At 44.9% G+C, this 13,687-nt stretch overlaps 1 protein-coding gene across 1 annotated transcript in view; it reads left to right on the top strand.

Moving 5' to 3' along the window:
• The window catches only part of ANXA2 (annexin A2), a 34,364-nt gene extending 20,963 nt beyond the window's left edge, over positions 1-13,401 (top strand). Inside the window, exons 4-12 of the mRNA XM_090270687.1 lie at positions 2,233-2,346; positions 5,604-5,694; positions 6,587-6,666; positions 7,860-7,919; positions 9,580-9,673; positions 10,156-10,251; positions 10,699-10,757; positions 11,887-12,009; positions 13,033-13,401. Of these exons, the coding sequence (XP_090126813.1) occupies positions 2,233-2,346; positions 5,604-5,694; positions 6,587-6,666; positions 7,860-7,919; positions 9,580-9,673; positions 10,156-10,251; positions 10,699-10,757; positions 11,887-12,009; positions 13,033-13,092 (777 nt within the window). The 3' untranslated portion in view covers positions 13,093-13,401. The remainder of the gene's footprint in view (positions 1-2,232; positions 2,347-5,603; positions 5,695-6,586; positions 6,667-7,859; positions 7,920-9,579; positions 9,674-10,155; positions 10,252-10,698; positions 10,758-11,886; positions 12,010-13,032) is intronic.
• The last annotated feature ends 286 nt before the right edge of the window (positions 13,402-13,687 follow it).

Here is a 13,687-nt window from a genome sequence, read left to right as displayed (position 1 = left end):
CGCAGTGGAGGTGAGCAGGAGGCCTCTGGAAAACATTTGTGCTCTTGGGGTTGACATGACCACCAGGGCTCTGGGAGCTGCAGGTCAAGCCCTGTTACAGCTCCCTCCCTCACCTCCTAGAACAGCTGGGAAGGACATAAATAGGAAGGCATCTGGCTTCTTTCATGTCATATGCATTAAAATGCTTTTTCCAACTAGACTTATAGTCATCTTCTGTAGTGAGGCACAGAAGGGAGTATTATTTCTCCTGTTTCCCAGTGGGATCTGTGAGCTGGTGAAACTGCATTTCAGTTGGCACAGAAGGCCACCTCTTTGGACAGCGTGCCTATAATTGCTCCTCAGCTACCACTCGCAGCGTAGGGTCTTGGAATGCTCTTGGGTATGTGTACCTAAGTGTACACAGAGATATAGAAGCCTGGATCTTGATTTCGAATTAGATGGAGGACAAAGCTCTCACGTGCCCTGTTGCAAGGAGGATATTAGCAGAATCATGATGGGGGTTCAGTGACCTCACGGCTTTGCTGTGCGCTGGGGACAGCTCACTGTCCTTTTGACTCTTGTCTCTAAGCCTTGGGCTAAGGAAAAAAAATCATCATCTTTTACAGAAAGATACATAAACTCCTTGAGATAATTTCTGAAGGAAATCCTAGACACAGAACCTTATTGTTTGGGATGAATTGTTTGCATAGGAGAAAGCCCATATTACAGATTACTCCAGGATATGGACCGAGACTGCCAAGGTGATGACCTTGAACAGTGTGGGCAGAGCTGGTAGAAGTGGAGAGGAGCTGGGAGAGAGGGTTGATTGTATGTTGCTTTTATATCCAAGCAGATGCCAGGTTTCTCCATATAAGGAAAGATTATGTTTTATTTATCAAACATTTCTGAAGTTTCTGTTAAGTGCGAAGCCTTGTGCTAGACATTATGAGAAGCAGGAAGTTGAACGCCCATAAGGTATTTATAATAGAAGTGGAAGATGTCAGTAAGTACACATCGCTGTTTGGGGTTTGAACAGAGAATGAGTAGAGGGGAGTGTCAGGGGTAGGCGAAGTTTGGAATTACTTAACCTCAAAGTTCAAAATTGGAAAATTGGTGCTATAATTGGAAGGTGTTGCTTTAAAAGTTCCCTCCTACATACTAGGTATAAGCAGGCCAGCGGGAAGCGGGAGAAGGTCAGGGTGAAAGGGTTGGGCCAGTGGTCTCTTAAGATCCATCTCAGCTCTCCACCTCTGAATGCTTGAGAAGGTTCTCTCTGAAGTTAGGCTGCTCATTGCCTCTTAGCGCCTGCAAGTGCCTCTAGGTGCTGAACATTGTATCAACAGATGCCCTGGGAAGTCTCTGGCAAGCAGGAGAGGAAGGTAGAAGGGAGAGAAGAGGAGGGGAAAAGTGAAACGAGAAGAAAAGAATTACAGCAGCAGGGTGCCGTCATCAATCCGTGTCCATAATTTGTAGGAAATGTAACCCCTGAGGAAGCATTGTGAAGAGCCGCATTGAGTTTGGGGGTCCTGTCTACGTCCACGGTGCCAACTCAGACCTCTCCTGACTTAAATCTGTGTTAATGTGACAGTGGAATCCTTAAGAAATTATATGCAATGGGGTAGTTGGGGTGCTTTAGTCCCCCCTTGTCACTATTAGCCCCATCCCAGTTTGGTATGGATAAATATTTTCTTAGTCTTGGATGAAGTGTTTTGCATAGGAAAGCTTCCTGAGCTAGCCATATTGGGGCCTCTGGTCCCTTCTGGAGACTCTTTCAGGAGCCACCGTTGGCACAGCTGTACAAGCATCTTTTACAGGGGGCCCTCAGCAGGTTACGAGACCTCTGCTTCCCCGGAGGCTCCCCACTCAGACCAGCTCCTCGTTAGCAGAGACCTGACCCCAGGCAGTGGCTCGTCTCCCACTGGCTCTTGCTGCGTGCAAGTGCACTGGAAAATGTCCTCATGCTCCCTGCTTTCATACTGCTCTGATTTTCTTTCAGTGACTGGGCGAGAAGGCAATGTCAGCTTGGATTTTAAGGGATTTTCAGAGCAAAGTCTGATCTTTCGGTTTCTGACACCTGCGTCAGTTGAAGAGCCTGCAGTTGAGGGATGGTTTGATCCAAGACCCCCGAATAGTCAAAGAACCACAACCTGTCTTACAAACATGTCCCTCTGACTTTCGCTTCACTCACCAGTTTTAAAGTGAATATTGGCTACCAACCAAGTTGTCCATGTTCTTGCCTGTTTTTTTCTGAAGGATCTTGCTTCAGCACTGAAGTCAGCCTTGTCCGGCCACCTGGAGACAGTGATTCTGGGCCTGTTGAAAATACCTGCTCAGTATGACGCTTCCGAACTGAAGGCCTCCATGAAGGTAAACACGTCGGATCTGCCAAATCTGCCATTAATATTTGTGAATTACAGCTTTTTGAGTGTAATTAGGTGATTTTCGGTTTTTTTGTTGAACTCCTATTTGGAACCATCTTTTTTTTTTTAATGAAGTGAAGCTAAAAGTCTCAGGATTTTTACCAAAAATATTTCAATTACTTTTTTTTTAAGACTGTAAAGAAATTTCATGTTGCTGAGAAGTCAGTTACCAGCTGCTACTGCTTGGCACCTGGGCAATTGAAACACCATTTGGAAAAACTACTTCCTTGATTACACTTCCTCCTTAAAAAGATTTGTTATCATATTAAGTAAGGCAAAAGTAAAACTCAGAGGTTTTTTTGTTAAGTGAAGCTTGCAAAATCTGCCCATGCTCTTGGGTGTTTCTTTTTCTGACCTCCTTGTCAGTCCCAGTGTTTGACTCAAATTCAGGCAAAAGTCAGAACAGCACAGTGCACATAAAGAGAAATTTCAGATTGTGAATGGTATCTGTGTGTGTGTGTGTGTGTGTGTGTGTGTGTGTGTGTGTGTGTGTGTGTTTTAAACTATGGTAGCACATATTATCTTTTTTCAAAGTTATTTTGAACATGGAGTTCTGGTTTAAATTAGATCGTCAAAATTCCAGTTTGGAACCCTTCTGAATTTTGTGTGCACCTAAAACATCACGTATTCCAGAAATGTAACAGATGCATGAACATAAGTGCATGTTGCAGCAAAGCATCCAGAGAGACCCTTTACAGTGTGTGGCTGCCACACTGAGTAATCGGATACTGCCCTCTGCTGATAAACCTGGGGGAAGCCTCCACCTCAGGGAGAAAGCTCTAGTTCTGATTTTTTATTCTTAGTCCGAGAGGCGTTTTCTGTGATGCCACTGTTCCCGAGCCAATGTCATGGTTCAGTTGTCATCCCTTCCCCCAGAGAACACCTCAAGAGCCAGGCAGCTTCACACACCAGGCATTTTCCAGGGTCCAGAACTCGATAGAGAGCTCAAAGCTGCTGAAAGATTTGTTGTGCAGTCTTTCTCCCTTCACTTCTTTCGTTTATTTGAGCAGACTAGCTCTGAGTTTCCTAAGGAGCTATAGTGTTGCAGGGAAGGTATAATTAAGAATGATAAAATGTCAGCAACGCTTTGTGATCCTGCTTGATAAAGAGAATACTCCTGGAAACCAAGTCTTGGGACCTTTGGAGCCATTGATGAGCTGGCCTCTCCCAGGTTTCTTCTGACCATCATCACTTCAGATCAGTTTATCTTATTTTCATCAAGAATTCATTTAGTTGTGATTCATACAGTTTTATGAGTATCTATTACCGGGATTTGTGACTTGAAACAGACCTGTGTTGAGATGTCAGTCACCATTGTAATCGATGTAACTGGGCCCGATGAAAGGTGCTGTGACTTCTAAACCTTTGACCTTGTGCCAGCTCTGCCATTAGCTGCCACAGCTGAGTACCCTCCTGAAATCCATAACGCTTGAAGAGACATGACCTGAACCGTGCTTTAAAAACATTTTTTGTTGTTGTTTTGACTTCTGGCAACACCAGTGGCAGTATCTGCCATATGTTACAGTAGAAGTCACCCTTGTGATAGGAATTGTGGATAATCTGTGGAAAGCTTGGGCCAAGTGTTAGAAATTGCCAAGGTCACCTTTGAATATAGAGAAAAAAACACTATTAGCATTTTTAGATATTAACACTGGTATATCAGTGATGGAAGAACAGAGATCTTACTTTGCATACCTGCTTGACATTTCTACAATGTCAGGATATAGCATTTCTTTCAAGGTACGAGTTATTTTTAGATGGAAAATCTGCCCTCTAAAAATATTTAAAGATGCTTGGTAATCATTCTATATCATTTGTATAAAATGCTTTGTAGACCTTTTGCTAAGAAGAAAAGAAATTTTGGCTTTGCTAGAATCTCTGTGATTAAAAACTTGTAGGAAGGGCATTGGCTCATAGATTAGATTAAGAATAAAATTCAAAATTAACCATTAACCTGAGGCCTAGTTTATATTACGCAAACCACTTTTTAGTAACATATAAAGTCTAATAAGTTTAATTAATAGCTGACATGCTTTTCATATGTATCGGTAAGTTTCTTATTGTATTAACACCTTATAATTGATCTACATTTTAAACAGTTGTAAGTCTACTTAGTTCAAAGTGATACTTCTATATTCGGAAAGACAAGTATTAGAGAGTCCTGATTATTAAATCTTGACTTTGATCATGAAGCCAGCTTTGAAATACATGTTTCATTGAGTCCTTTCAAGCTATCTGGCACGCTCAAAAGTGTATATATTAAACTTGAATACATCACTCATCAAATTCTCATTCCTTAATAAAGTGTTTGTGTCTGGGTTTATTTGGCACTTCATTATTTCCTTTTGCTTCCCTAAAATGCCTGAAGTGTGCATAGTAATCAAGAGAAAATGGAAATACAAGAATGAAATTTTTAACGTTAACCCAATTTTACATTTCAAAGAGGTGAAGCTAAAAATATCATTTTATCTATACCTATTCCTGTTTTCAAAAACAAACAAACTTAATTCCAGTGTAATGATGTTGGCTGCAAATGACAACATAAAATCCCTATATTCCTTTATTTTATTTGTTGCTTTTTAACATTTTTTATTTATTGATTTTAGAGAGAGAGGAAGAGGTGGGGAGAGACACAGACAGACATCAGTTTGTCGTGCCACTTATTTATGCATTCGTTGGTTGATTCTTGTCTCTGCTCTGCCTAGGGATTGAAGCCGCAGCCTTGGCTATTGGGATGATGCTCTAACCAATTTAGCTTCCCAGCAGGGGCTATTCCTTTCTTTTAAATTAGTGAGCTAAATTGTTTAATAAAGAAAGTTATTTCCTATCTGTTAAAATAATGGGTGATTATAGAAATTAAAAAATTAGAAAAATGAGAATAAGAAGAAGTTATTCATTTTATAAGCCCATCAGCAAAAGGCAAACAGTTTTAATATTTTGGTGTCTCTCCCCATATACCATATGGTATACGTATATGTATATATTTGAGCTCAATTGTGTCACCTCTACCACCTTGTATTTTAAAGGAATAGAAAATAACGTTAGCTTGTGCTGAGCAATACAGTGCAGATCCCTCAGAAGGAATGTAGAAAGGGGCATGCTAACAGACCCAGTCTGTGCTTGCGATTTACCGGGTTGAGATCAGAGAAGTGGGCTAATGGCCGGGAGGACTTCCCTGCTGATTGTCATGATCCTGGTTCACAGGGGCTGGGGACTGATGAGGACTCTCTCATCGAGATCATCTGCTCCAGGACCAACCAGGAGCTGCAGGAAATTAACAGAGTCTACAAGGAGAGTGAGTAACCCTTGTTGTGTGATGCATCCTCCCAGCCCAATTTCTCTAGCCCCCATCATAGCTACTGGGATAGCAGGCTCGATCACATATGTAGAACTGCCTGCCATCTGTCCAGGGTTTGCCATGGACCAGGTACCTCTCCTCCACCTCCTGATGGCCCGGGTTTTCATTATTATGTTCCACTAGAATACCTACAAAAGGAAAGATGGGAGAGAAATCAAAATACACTTAAAAGAACGATTGGGAAATGTAGATGTATACATGGATTTCATTTAGTGGGTGCTGTCTAGCCTCTGCTCAAGAGGTTCCCAGCTCTGAACTGGATGATCGTTGCAAGAGGCACATGGACCTCTGTGCACCAAGCAGTACAGGAGGCTGTGGTTAGAATAAATAATATAGCTTACATGTGTGTGTCACCATGTTTCAATATAGATGCTGTTTTGAATAAGAAAGTGGAAATTCATTTACAAGTACTATTTCATTCTTACTAGTTTTTGCCATTCTGCATTTTCTTAGTGGATAATAAAGCACAATTGTGTGTGTGTGTGTGTCTGTGTATCTGTGTGTACCCTTCAAATACTTTGATGTTCAGAATGAGTATTCATAGTCAAGGAGGTTGGGAGCCAATATTTTAGCTACAGAAGAGATTACTGATCATAGGTGAGCTTGAGGATCCCTGATTTGATCCAGCTCTGTATGTCTGTGTTACTGATAACAACCCTGGCTCTGATTTTATGAAGGTACAGTTCATTCTAGGAAATCCACTGTCCTTTAGGCATGCTGCCACAGCCGTTTCTGCTTTTCAGAGGCTTCGTGGGCATTGGGTAATTGGAGTGGGCGGGTGGCTGGCTGCACAGGCAGGAAGCTAACCCCCTCTGTGTTGTTTTTCAAGTGTACAAGACTGACCTGGAGAAGGACATTATTTCTGACACATCTGGTGACTTCCGCAAGCTGATGGTTGCCCTTGCAAAGGTTGGTTTCTGGTTTATTTCTTTGTCCTCGCTTCCTCCCAAGGCAAGTCACATCCCTCATTTTATACTTCGGAGCGAATTCACTCAGTCTTCTGTGCCTGCATCAGAAATTGCAGCTGCATTTTTGATGGTAGGTTTGCAGAGCTGTCAGTTTTGTGTAATAGGATTTCTTATCCAGCAGAACTGCGCAGTCAGGTGGACTCCGGGGGCCAGAGAAATGATAAGCAGCTCTCTGGTCCTGGCCTGGATTTATGTGCCAGCCCTTGCCATGGGACTTGGGGAAGGTCACTTCGCCTCTATCTGTGGCCACCTGGGACCCAGTGGAAAGTGACCCTCTTGTTTCTTTCTCCTGTTCTCACTTCTCAGGAGAGGATTTGCTCTTGCAGTCTTTGGCCTAGAGATGCGGTGGGGAGGTCTTTGTTTGCTAATGTGAACGTGTTAATGTGAAGGACATGCATTTCTCTTCGGAATCTGAGTTCTGACCAGTGTGCCATTTAATGTCTACGTGTCAGGGTGGGAAAGGGAAATTATCTTATCCAGGGACCCTGATGACAAGTGATGGCTTGGCACCCTGCCTTCTGCCCACTCACATCTCCGTCACTGGAGCCACCCTGTGTTGCCTCCCTCTCTCCCCTCTTCCACCCGCCCTGTGTACCACCACCCACTGATCAGTTTGTAATCCATTTTCACCATTTTATTCCCCTCATCAAAACCCATTTTTGCTGCATCAAATCCAAACTTCCTACTTTTCTAAAAAGTCCTCTGTACCCTGCTTCTCCCTAACCTGGTCGTTACCGAGCTCTCTCACCTTCTGCTCCAGCTGCATCTCCTCACTCCCGTGCTGTTTCTGCTGTGCTGAGCGCCTTCTCCCCGGGCCTGCGCTGGCCCGGCTGCCTCAGCCTTCCAGGGTCAGCTCAGCTGTTCCCCACCGCCCGCAGACCTTGGTGACTAGAAGGGGCTTAGCCCAGGACTGGGTTCCATGGCGGGGGGCATGATGTGAAGCACCACCCCCACTTCACTGCCTCCACTATTTTACCCACTCATGGTCTTACCTAGACTTCAAAGTGAAGAAAAAATTTAAGTGGGCCCTTGTTCAGTTAATTAAATGATGGCTTACATGAGTTGGAGAGAAAAATAACGTTGAAAATGTGCAAAGGAACATATTTGATGTTCTTAATTTTTTTTCTTCTGTAGGGTAGAAGAGCAGAAGATGGCTCTGTCATTGATTATGAGCTGATTGACCAAGATGCCCGGGTAAGTACCGAGGATTTTTGACGCAAGTTTCTGTTTTCTGTTAAGTCTCTGGATAGTTTGTATAGTAATTATCTATCCTGTGTAACATAGCACCTCCAAATGTAGTAGCTTAATGTACAGAACTTCCATTATCACTCAGTTTCTGTGGGTCAGGAGTTGGGGAGTGGCTTAGCTGGGTGGTTCTGGCTCAGGGCCTGTCGTGAGGTGGCAGACAAAATGTTGAGCAGAGCCAGCATCACCTGAGGGGCTGGCAGGGTCAGGAGGGTCTGCTCCAGGATGACCCACCCACATGGCTGTTGGTAGAAGGTTTTTGTGTCTCTCCCCATGGACCCCACAGGGCTACTTGAGTGTCCTGACAACATGGCAGCTGGCTTTCTGTGGTCCCTGGGAGAAAGTGAGGAGGAAGCCAAGTGCTTTCTGACCTGATCTCAGGAGTCACACACTGTCACTCTGTCCTACCCTCTTCCCTAGAAGTTAGTCACCAAGTCCAGCTCACGGTCCGAGGGAGGGGAAGACACTGTCACATTTGGAAGGGAGGAATGCCAGAGAGTTTGCAGGCTTCATTTTCACTTTCTGGGAGCACTGGTTATTACCAGGTGTTCCTTTACCCTGTTGCTGTCAATACAGGACCCGTCCCCAACTCACATATGCTCGTTTAGGCTTCGCATGGGTGGAAGTACCAGTTTCTGCAGGCTGTGATATGGCTGTGCTCACTGGTGTGCACGCGGTACAAGAGAATGCCAGCAGAGTAAATGATATGAGAAAGCGGAAGAAGATGGTGGAGGCACAGCCAAGGATGGGAAAGGAGGAGATGGGGAGGGGGCAGAGGCCCTGCCTTCTTTAGAACTCTTGCGGGTTGTCGTCCCATAACCCCCGAGAACTGTTTGTTAAGCTGATTCACATCGCTATGAACTACATGCTTTTCCCAGAGGGTCAATAGCTATCTCAAGACATTTCCTAAGAGCTGCAGGACAAAATTTATTTAAATTTATTTTCATTTTAAATTTCAGTATATTTCACACAGTCCTTTTAGCGGCAGTGAAGGGTTTTAAATAAAATAAAGAAGTTGGGTTTTGTAACTCCCAGATAGTAGATGGTCATGGAATGAGTATCCAGGCTTGCATAAGCCTCTCCCGCTCCCTCCCCTCCATTGTTAGCATTACTTATAGCCTTTAAATTTCCTTGAAACTGGAAATAAGGTTGGTCTGGCTCCTTTCCTCAGCTCCATCATTTCCTGAGTCTCTAAGAAGCATGGGTGTGGGTACCTGACCTTTAGTTGCCTTCAGGAGATGACCACTAGCTAACTTGCTATTCAGGTGCCCTCAAGGAAGGAGAGCTGGATATGCTAGTGAATGTTTGCCTGTCCTTCTATATATGAATAGAAGCTCTCGGTCCTTTGTTGGGTGTTTAAAGAAGGAGATTTGTACAGCACTGACCTCACAAACAATCCAGTTTCCTGCCAGTCTGTCTGTGTCTAAGGAAGACTGCTCTTGATTAGGACTTGTGACCTAACGGGCACCCTTTCTGTCCACGGCCGCAGTGCCGTCATCCTTTCTCTTCTGGCATTTTGAATGTAGGTTTTTAGTTTTTTTTACATGACATTTTTTATGACCTGGCTGTGTGTTGTGTAGTTACCTTTCCTGGTGGGTTGGGCTTGTAGGATCTCTATGATGCTGGAGTGAAGAGGAAAGGAACTGATGTTCCCAAGTGGATCAGCATCATGACCGAGCGGAGCGTGTGTCACCTCCAGAAAGGTGGGTGCTGTGCGATCCGAGGGCCTAGGGTGTCCGTGTGGGGGTTCATGTCTGCCAAAACAAAGCTCACTCTCCACATTGCACCCCCTGTTTCCCTCAGCGTGTCCATTTGCCCTTCTCTCGCATTCTGGATCCTTCTTTCCCCTAAGTAATTCCCGTAATTTGTTGCTTTAGCTTGCTGCCCCTTCTTGTCTCAGGATCATTTTGTTTTGCTGTATTTGTTGAAGGATTAGACTTTGCTGGGTGCTATCTATCTGCTCAAATGTGACCCGGGCAGTGCCATTCAGGACAAGTGCATGGGACAGCTGTCCCAGCGCACCTGGTGCAATGTCAGCTCTGGTTTCCCAGGGCAACCCCTAAGCCCTCAAGGTGCTGTGATTGTCCTCTTCTTTTTTTAAGTTATGTTATATAACCGTGTGGGTGCCCATTGACATCTCTGACTAGTGGTTCTGTTATAGTAATTATTTGTTGCTTTTCCTTAGTATTTGAAAGGTACAAGAGCTATAGCCCTTATGACATGCTGGAGAGCATCAAGAAGGAAGTCAAGGGAGACCTGGAAAATGCTTTCCTGAACCTGGGTGAGTGAGAGGTGCCCACCCCTGGTGGACATCAGCTTTCTGGGCTGAAGTAGAAGAAACAAGTGACTGTCCTAATTCAAGTGTGTTGGGAGGCGTGGCTTCTTTACATGATTTGGGTGCGTTTGTAATCTTCACCGTAGAAATTTAGGAAAGGCTTAAGTTGGTAGAATGGAGAGTTGCCAATGAAGAGTGAGACGAGAGAAAAGCCTCTGTTGTGGAGAAGCTCCCCTGCCGCCCCCCCCCCCCCCCCCCCGGGCTTCCGCAGCCCTCAGGGTTCCCTGGTTTATAGTCACAGTGTAGCTGAGTGTTTCAAGAGAGTCCTGGTTTTCCCTTCAACTCTCCCATTCTGTAGCCCATTCTTGTTGCATGAGGTCATGTGGTTTGTGCCTAGGTCAGGGCTCAACCCCACTGATGGACAGAAACTGACCCCTTTTCTTCTCTCCACAGTCCAGTGCATCCAGAACAAGCCTCTGTATTTTGCTGACCGACTGTATGACTCCATGAAGGTAAGGGCAGCTGGCTGTGAGGCCCATGTTCCCACACGAGTCTTTCATTCTCGTGTCCCCAAGCTAAGTCTCTTTGCCTAGTGGATGGAGGAAGAGCCCCACGGTGTGGGTGCAGTAGTGCACCAGGCAGCTGTAGTTGCATTTGACAGGCAAGCAAGCCACAATTCCATCTTCTCTCTCTCCCAATTCCTTGAATATGTGTTTGTGTACAGGTAGAAAATAAAGTGACCTGGAGAGAGGAAACGCCAGCTGAGAATCGTGTCTGACTCCTGCTCAGGCTTCTCAGCGATCCCTCCTATTACTTCAGTGAAGATAAAAGCAAGGAAGGGAGAGATTATTAAGCAACCATGATGTAATAGACATGGTGCAACTTACTTTATTTACCTTCAATAATACCAGAGAACCTGAGGCTTATTGTTTTGTTATTCTTTTCTTTATTGGTGAGGAGACTGGAGCTCAGAAAGCATTAGCTTGCTTGAGAGGTTACATAACCAGCTTTGAACTTGGGTCTGTTGACTCCAAAACCAGCTCAGCAACTTTCTCTTGAGTGAAGTATCTCTCCCCACAATCCCATCCCATTTTCCACGCTTCAGATTTACTTTCTGGCTTCCAGGCCTTTCTACTTCCTCCATGGTCTCCCCTTTGTCCACACTGCCTCTCTTCATCTGTCTTCAGGTTCCGTGTAAAATATGACCACTTCCTAGGTGCCTCTGGTCTGAGGCTCTGGAAGGAAACTCAGTGGTCCTTAGTGCTCATTCCTTGCACAGTGGCACAGAGCCATGATGAGGGCATGATGGCATGGCCTCTAAGCCCCTGAGAGCCAGGAACTGTTGGCTGTGTGTGGACAGCTTGCATACTTGTTCAGCTGAGCCTTGCAGTGCTTAGTGCTCAGGACACATTTACTGAATGCACACGTGGGGTTGTGCTGATGTCGTCCTGGTGTGTTTCATGCTTATTTCTCTTCAGGGAATCATTTCATTGCTACATTTGTGATCTCTCAGTGGGCAGTGTCAAGAATGCAGATTGGTTCCATGTGCTAGAAAACTGACTAGATCAGTTTTCAGTTGGCACTGAATGTTGATTAATGTTGTCAGTGAACTGTAACTTGGAACATTGACTTGAATTTCAGGGCAAGGGGACACGCGACAAGGTCTTGATCAGAATCATGATCTCCCGCAGTGAAGTGGACATGTTGAAAATCAGGTCTGAATTCAAGAAAAAGTACGGCAAGTCCCTGTACTATTACATCCAGGTGAGCCCACAGTGCCGCTGCACCCGTGTCCCAGGGGAGGTGGTCTGTTTTCTGATTCACTGGGGAAGGGATGCGAGTCATCAAATATCAGGGATTTATTTTGAAAGTGCCATTTATGATTTGTCCTGGAACCCTATAGAATTAGGCAGATGTTTTTTTTTCCCACATCTGTTATTCTACTATGATAGTTGGTGTTCTGATGATGGTCCTGTAAGAGCTGCTGACATGCTCAAGAGACTTAGATCAATTAAATTTTACATTTATTATATTTCCATTTCTGGAAAAACCTGTGATAAGCCTGGCCACATTTACTCAGAACTCCCGCCTCTCCCATCACGTTCACCTCTGTTCTGGAGAGACGGAGCATTCCCATGTAAGGGGTGACTGCTCTAACAGTGGGCCCGCTGTGTGTAGTTCTGACACGCATTGCAGCCCCCCCCCCCCCCCTTACTAAAAGATCCTGACATTTCCCAAGGTATGTCATGGTTACCCAGGATGAGTTTAAAAGTGGGTTAGCTATCCCCAGGTTTATTAGGGCACATGTTTAAAGTTTAGGTCCCACTTAGAGTCTTAGTAATTGCTTCTTCACCTCACCAGCTTATTTCCATATGACCTTAAGAATCTAGGAAACAGCACAGTGAGACAGGAGAGTACCCCATCTCCTCTGAAATGGGGAGGATCAGAGAGAAAGTGGTGGTGTTTGCAGGCAGTCACCATAGTTAGAGCAGTCACTTACCATGTTTAGTCCCCAGTACCTCGCATTTGCTCTACCCATGTAGTAATAATGTGACTTGAAAGTCCACCTAGGCCACACTCCCTGAGAGTCCTATGGTGGTGGTGGTGGTGGTGGTGGTGGTGGTTTGGGTGTGGCCTTCCAGGCCTTTGTATCTGGGCAGGTCCTGCAGAGTCTTCTCTGTTAACATGGGAGAGGCTGTGTGTGCACTGGCTCTGCCTGTGTTCTGTCGTGAAGTTTGGCTCTTTTTCTTGATATTGCATTTCCTTTTTCTCCTTGGCCATTTACAGCAAGACACGAAGGGTGACTACCAGAAAGCGCTGCTATACCTGTGTGGTGGGGATGACTGAGGCCGAGGCGGCTCAAGCGTCCAGGAGAGGTGCTCCTGTGCTTCCAGCTAATGATTCTAGAAAATCACCTTGCAACTAATAGCCACCTTTGCCCATCCCCGTGAGGAAGGTGTCAGCATTGCCCCTGCCCCGACCTTATTTCAGTTGCCCAAGTGTTGCCTGGCTTTCCCGTCTAGTCTCTCCTTTTAGCCAAAGAAATGAACATTCCAAGGAGTTGGAAGTGAGATCTATGATGTGAAACACTTTGCCTCTTGTGTACTGTGTCGTAAACAAATGAATAAACTAAATTTTTACTTTAGAACCAATGACTTTGCTGACCTTGCATTGAATTTAATTGTTTAAAAATCTTACATAGCTGTGGGCCGTATGATTCAGCTGGTATAAGGCTGTCCCTGGAGGAGGAACAATGGGGAACTGGGCTGTTTGATAGGCTAGCCCCTACCCAGATGTGACCATTTACATTTAAATTAATCTAAATGAAATACAAATTCCATTTCCTCTGCCATGCCATCCACATTTGAAGTGCTCCATACCCACAAGTGGTAAGCAGCTAGTGTGCTGGACAGCGCAGGTCAAGAACAAACATCTCCATTAT

This window comes from Furipterus horrens, unplaced genomic scaffold (assembly GCF_987537825.1).
Source record: "Furipterus horrens unplaced genomic scaffold, mFurHor1.1.pri manual_scaffold_3, whole genome shotgun sequence".
Classification (NCBI taxonomy): domain Eukaryota; kingdom Metazoa; phylum Chordata; class Mammalia; order Chiroptera; family Furipteridae; genus Furipterus; species Furipterus horrens.
The sequence above is the reverse complement of the archived record's forward strand: the minus strand, read 5'-3'. Positions and strand labels throughout refer to the sequence as shown.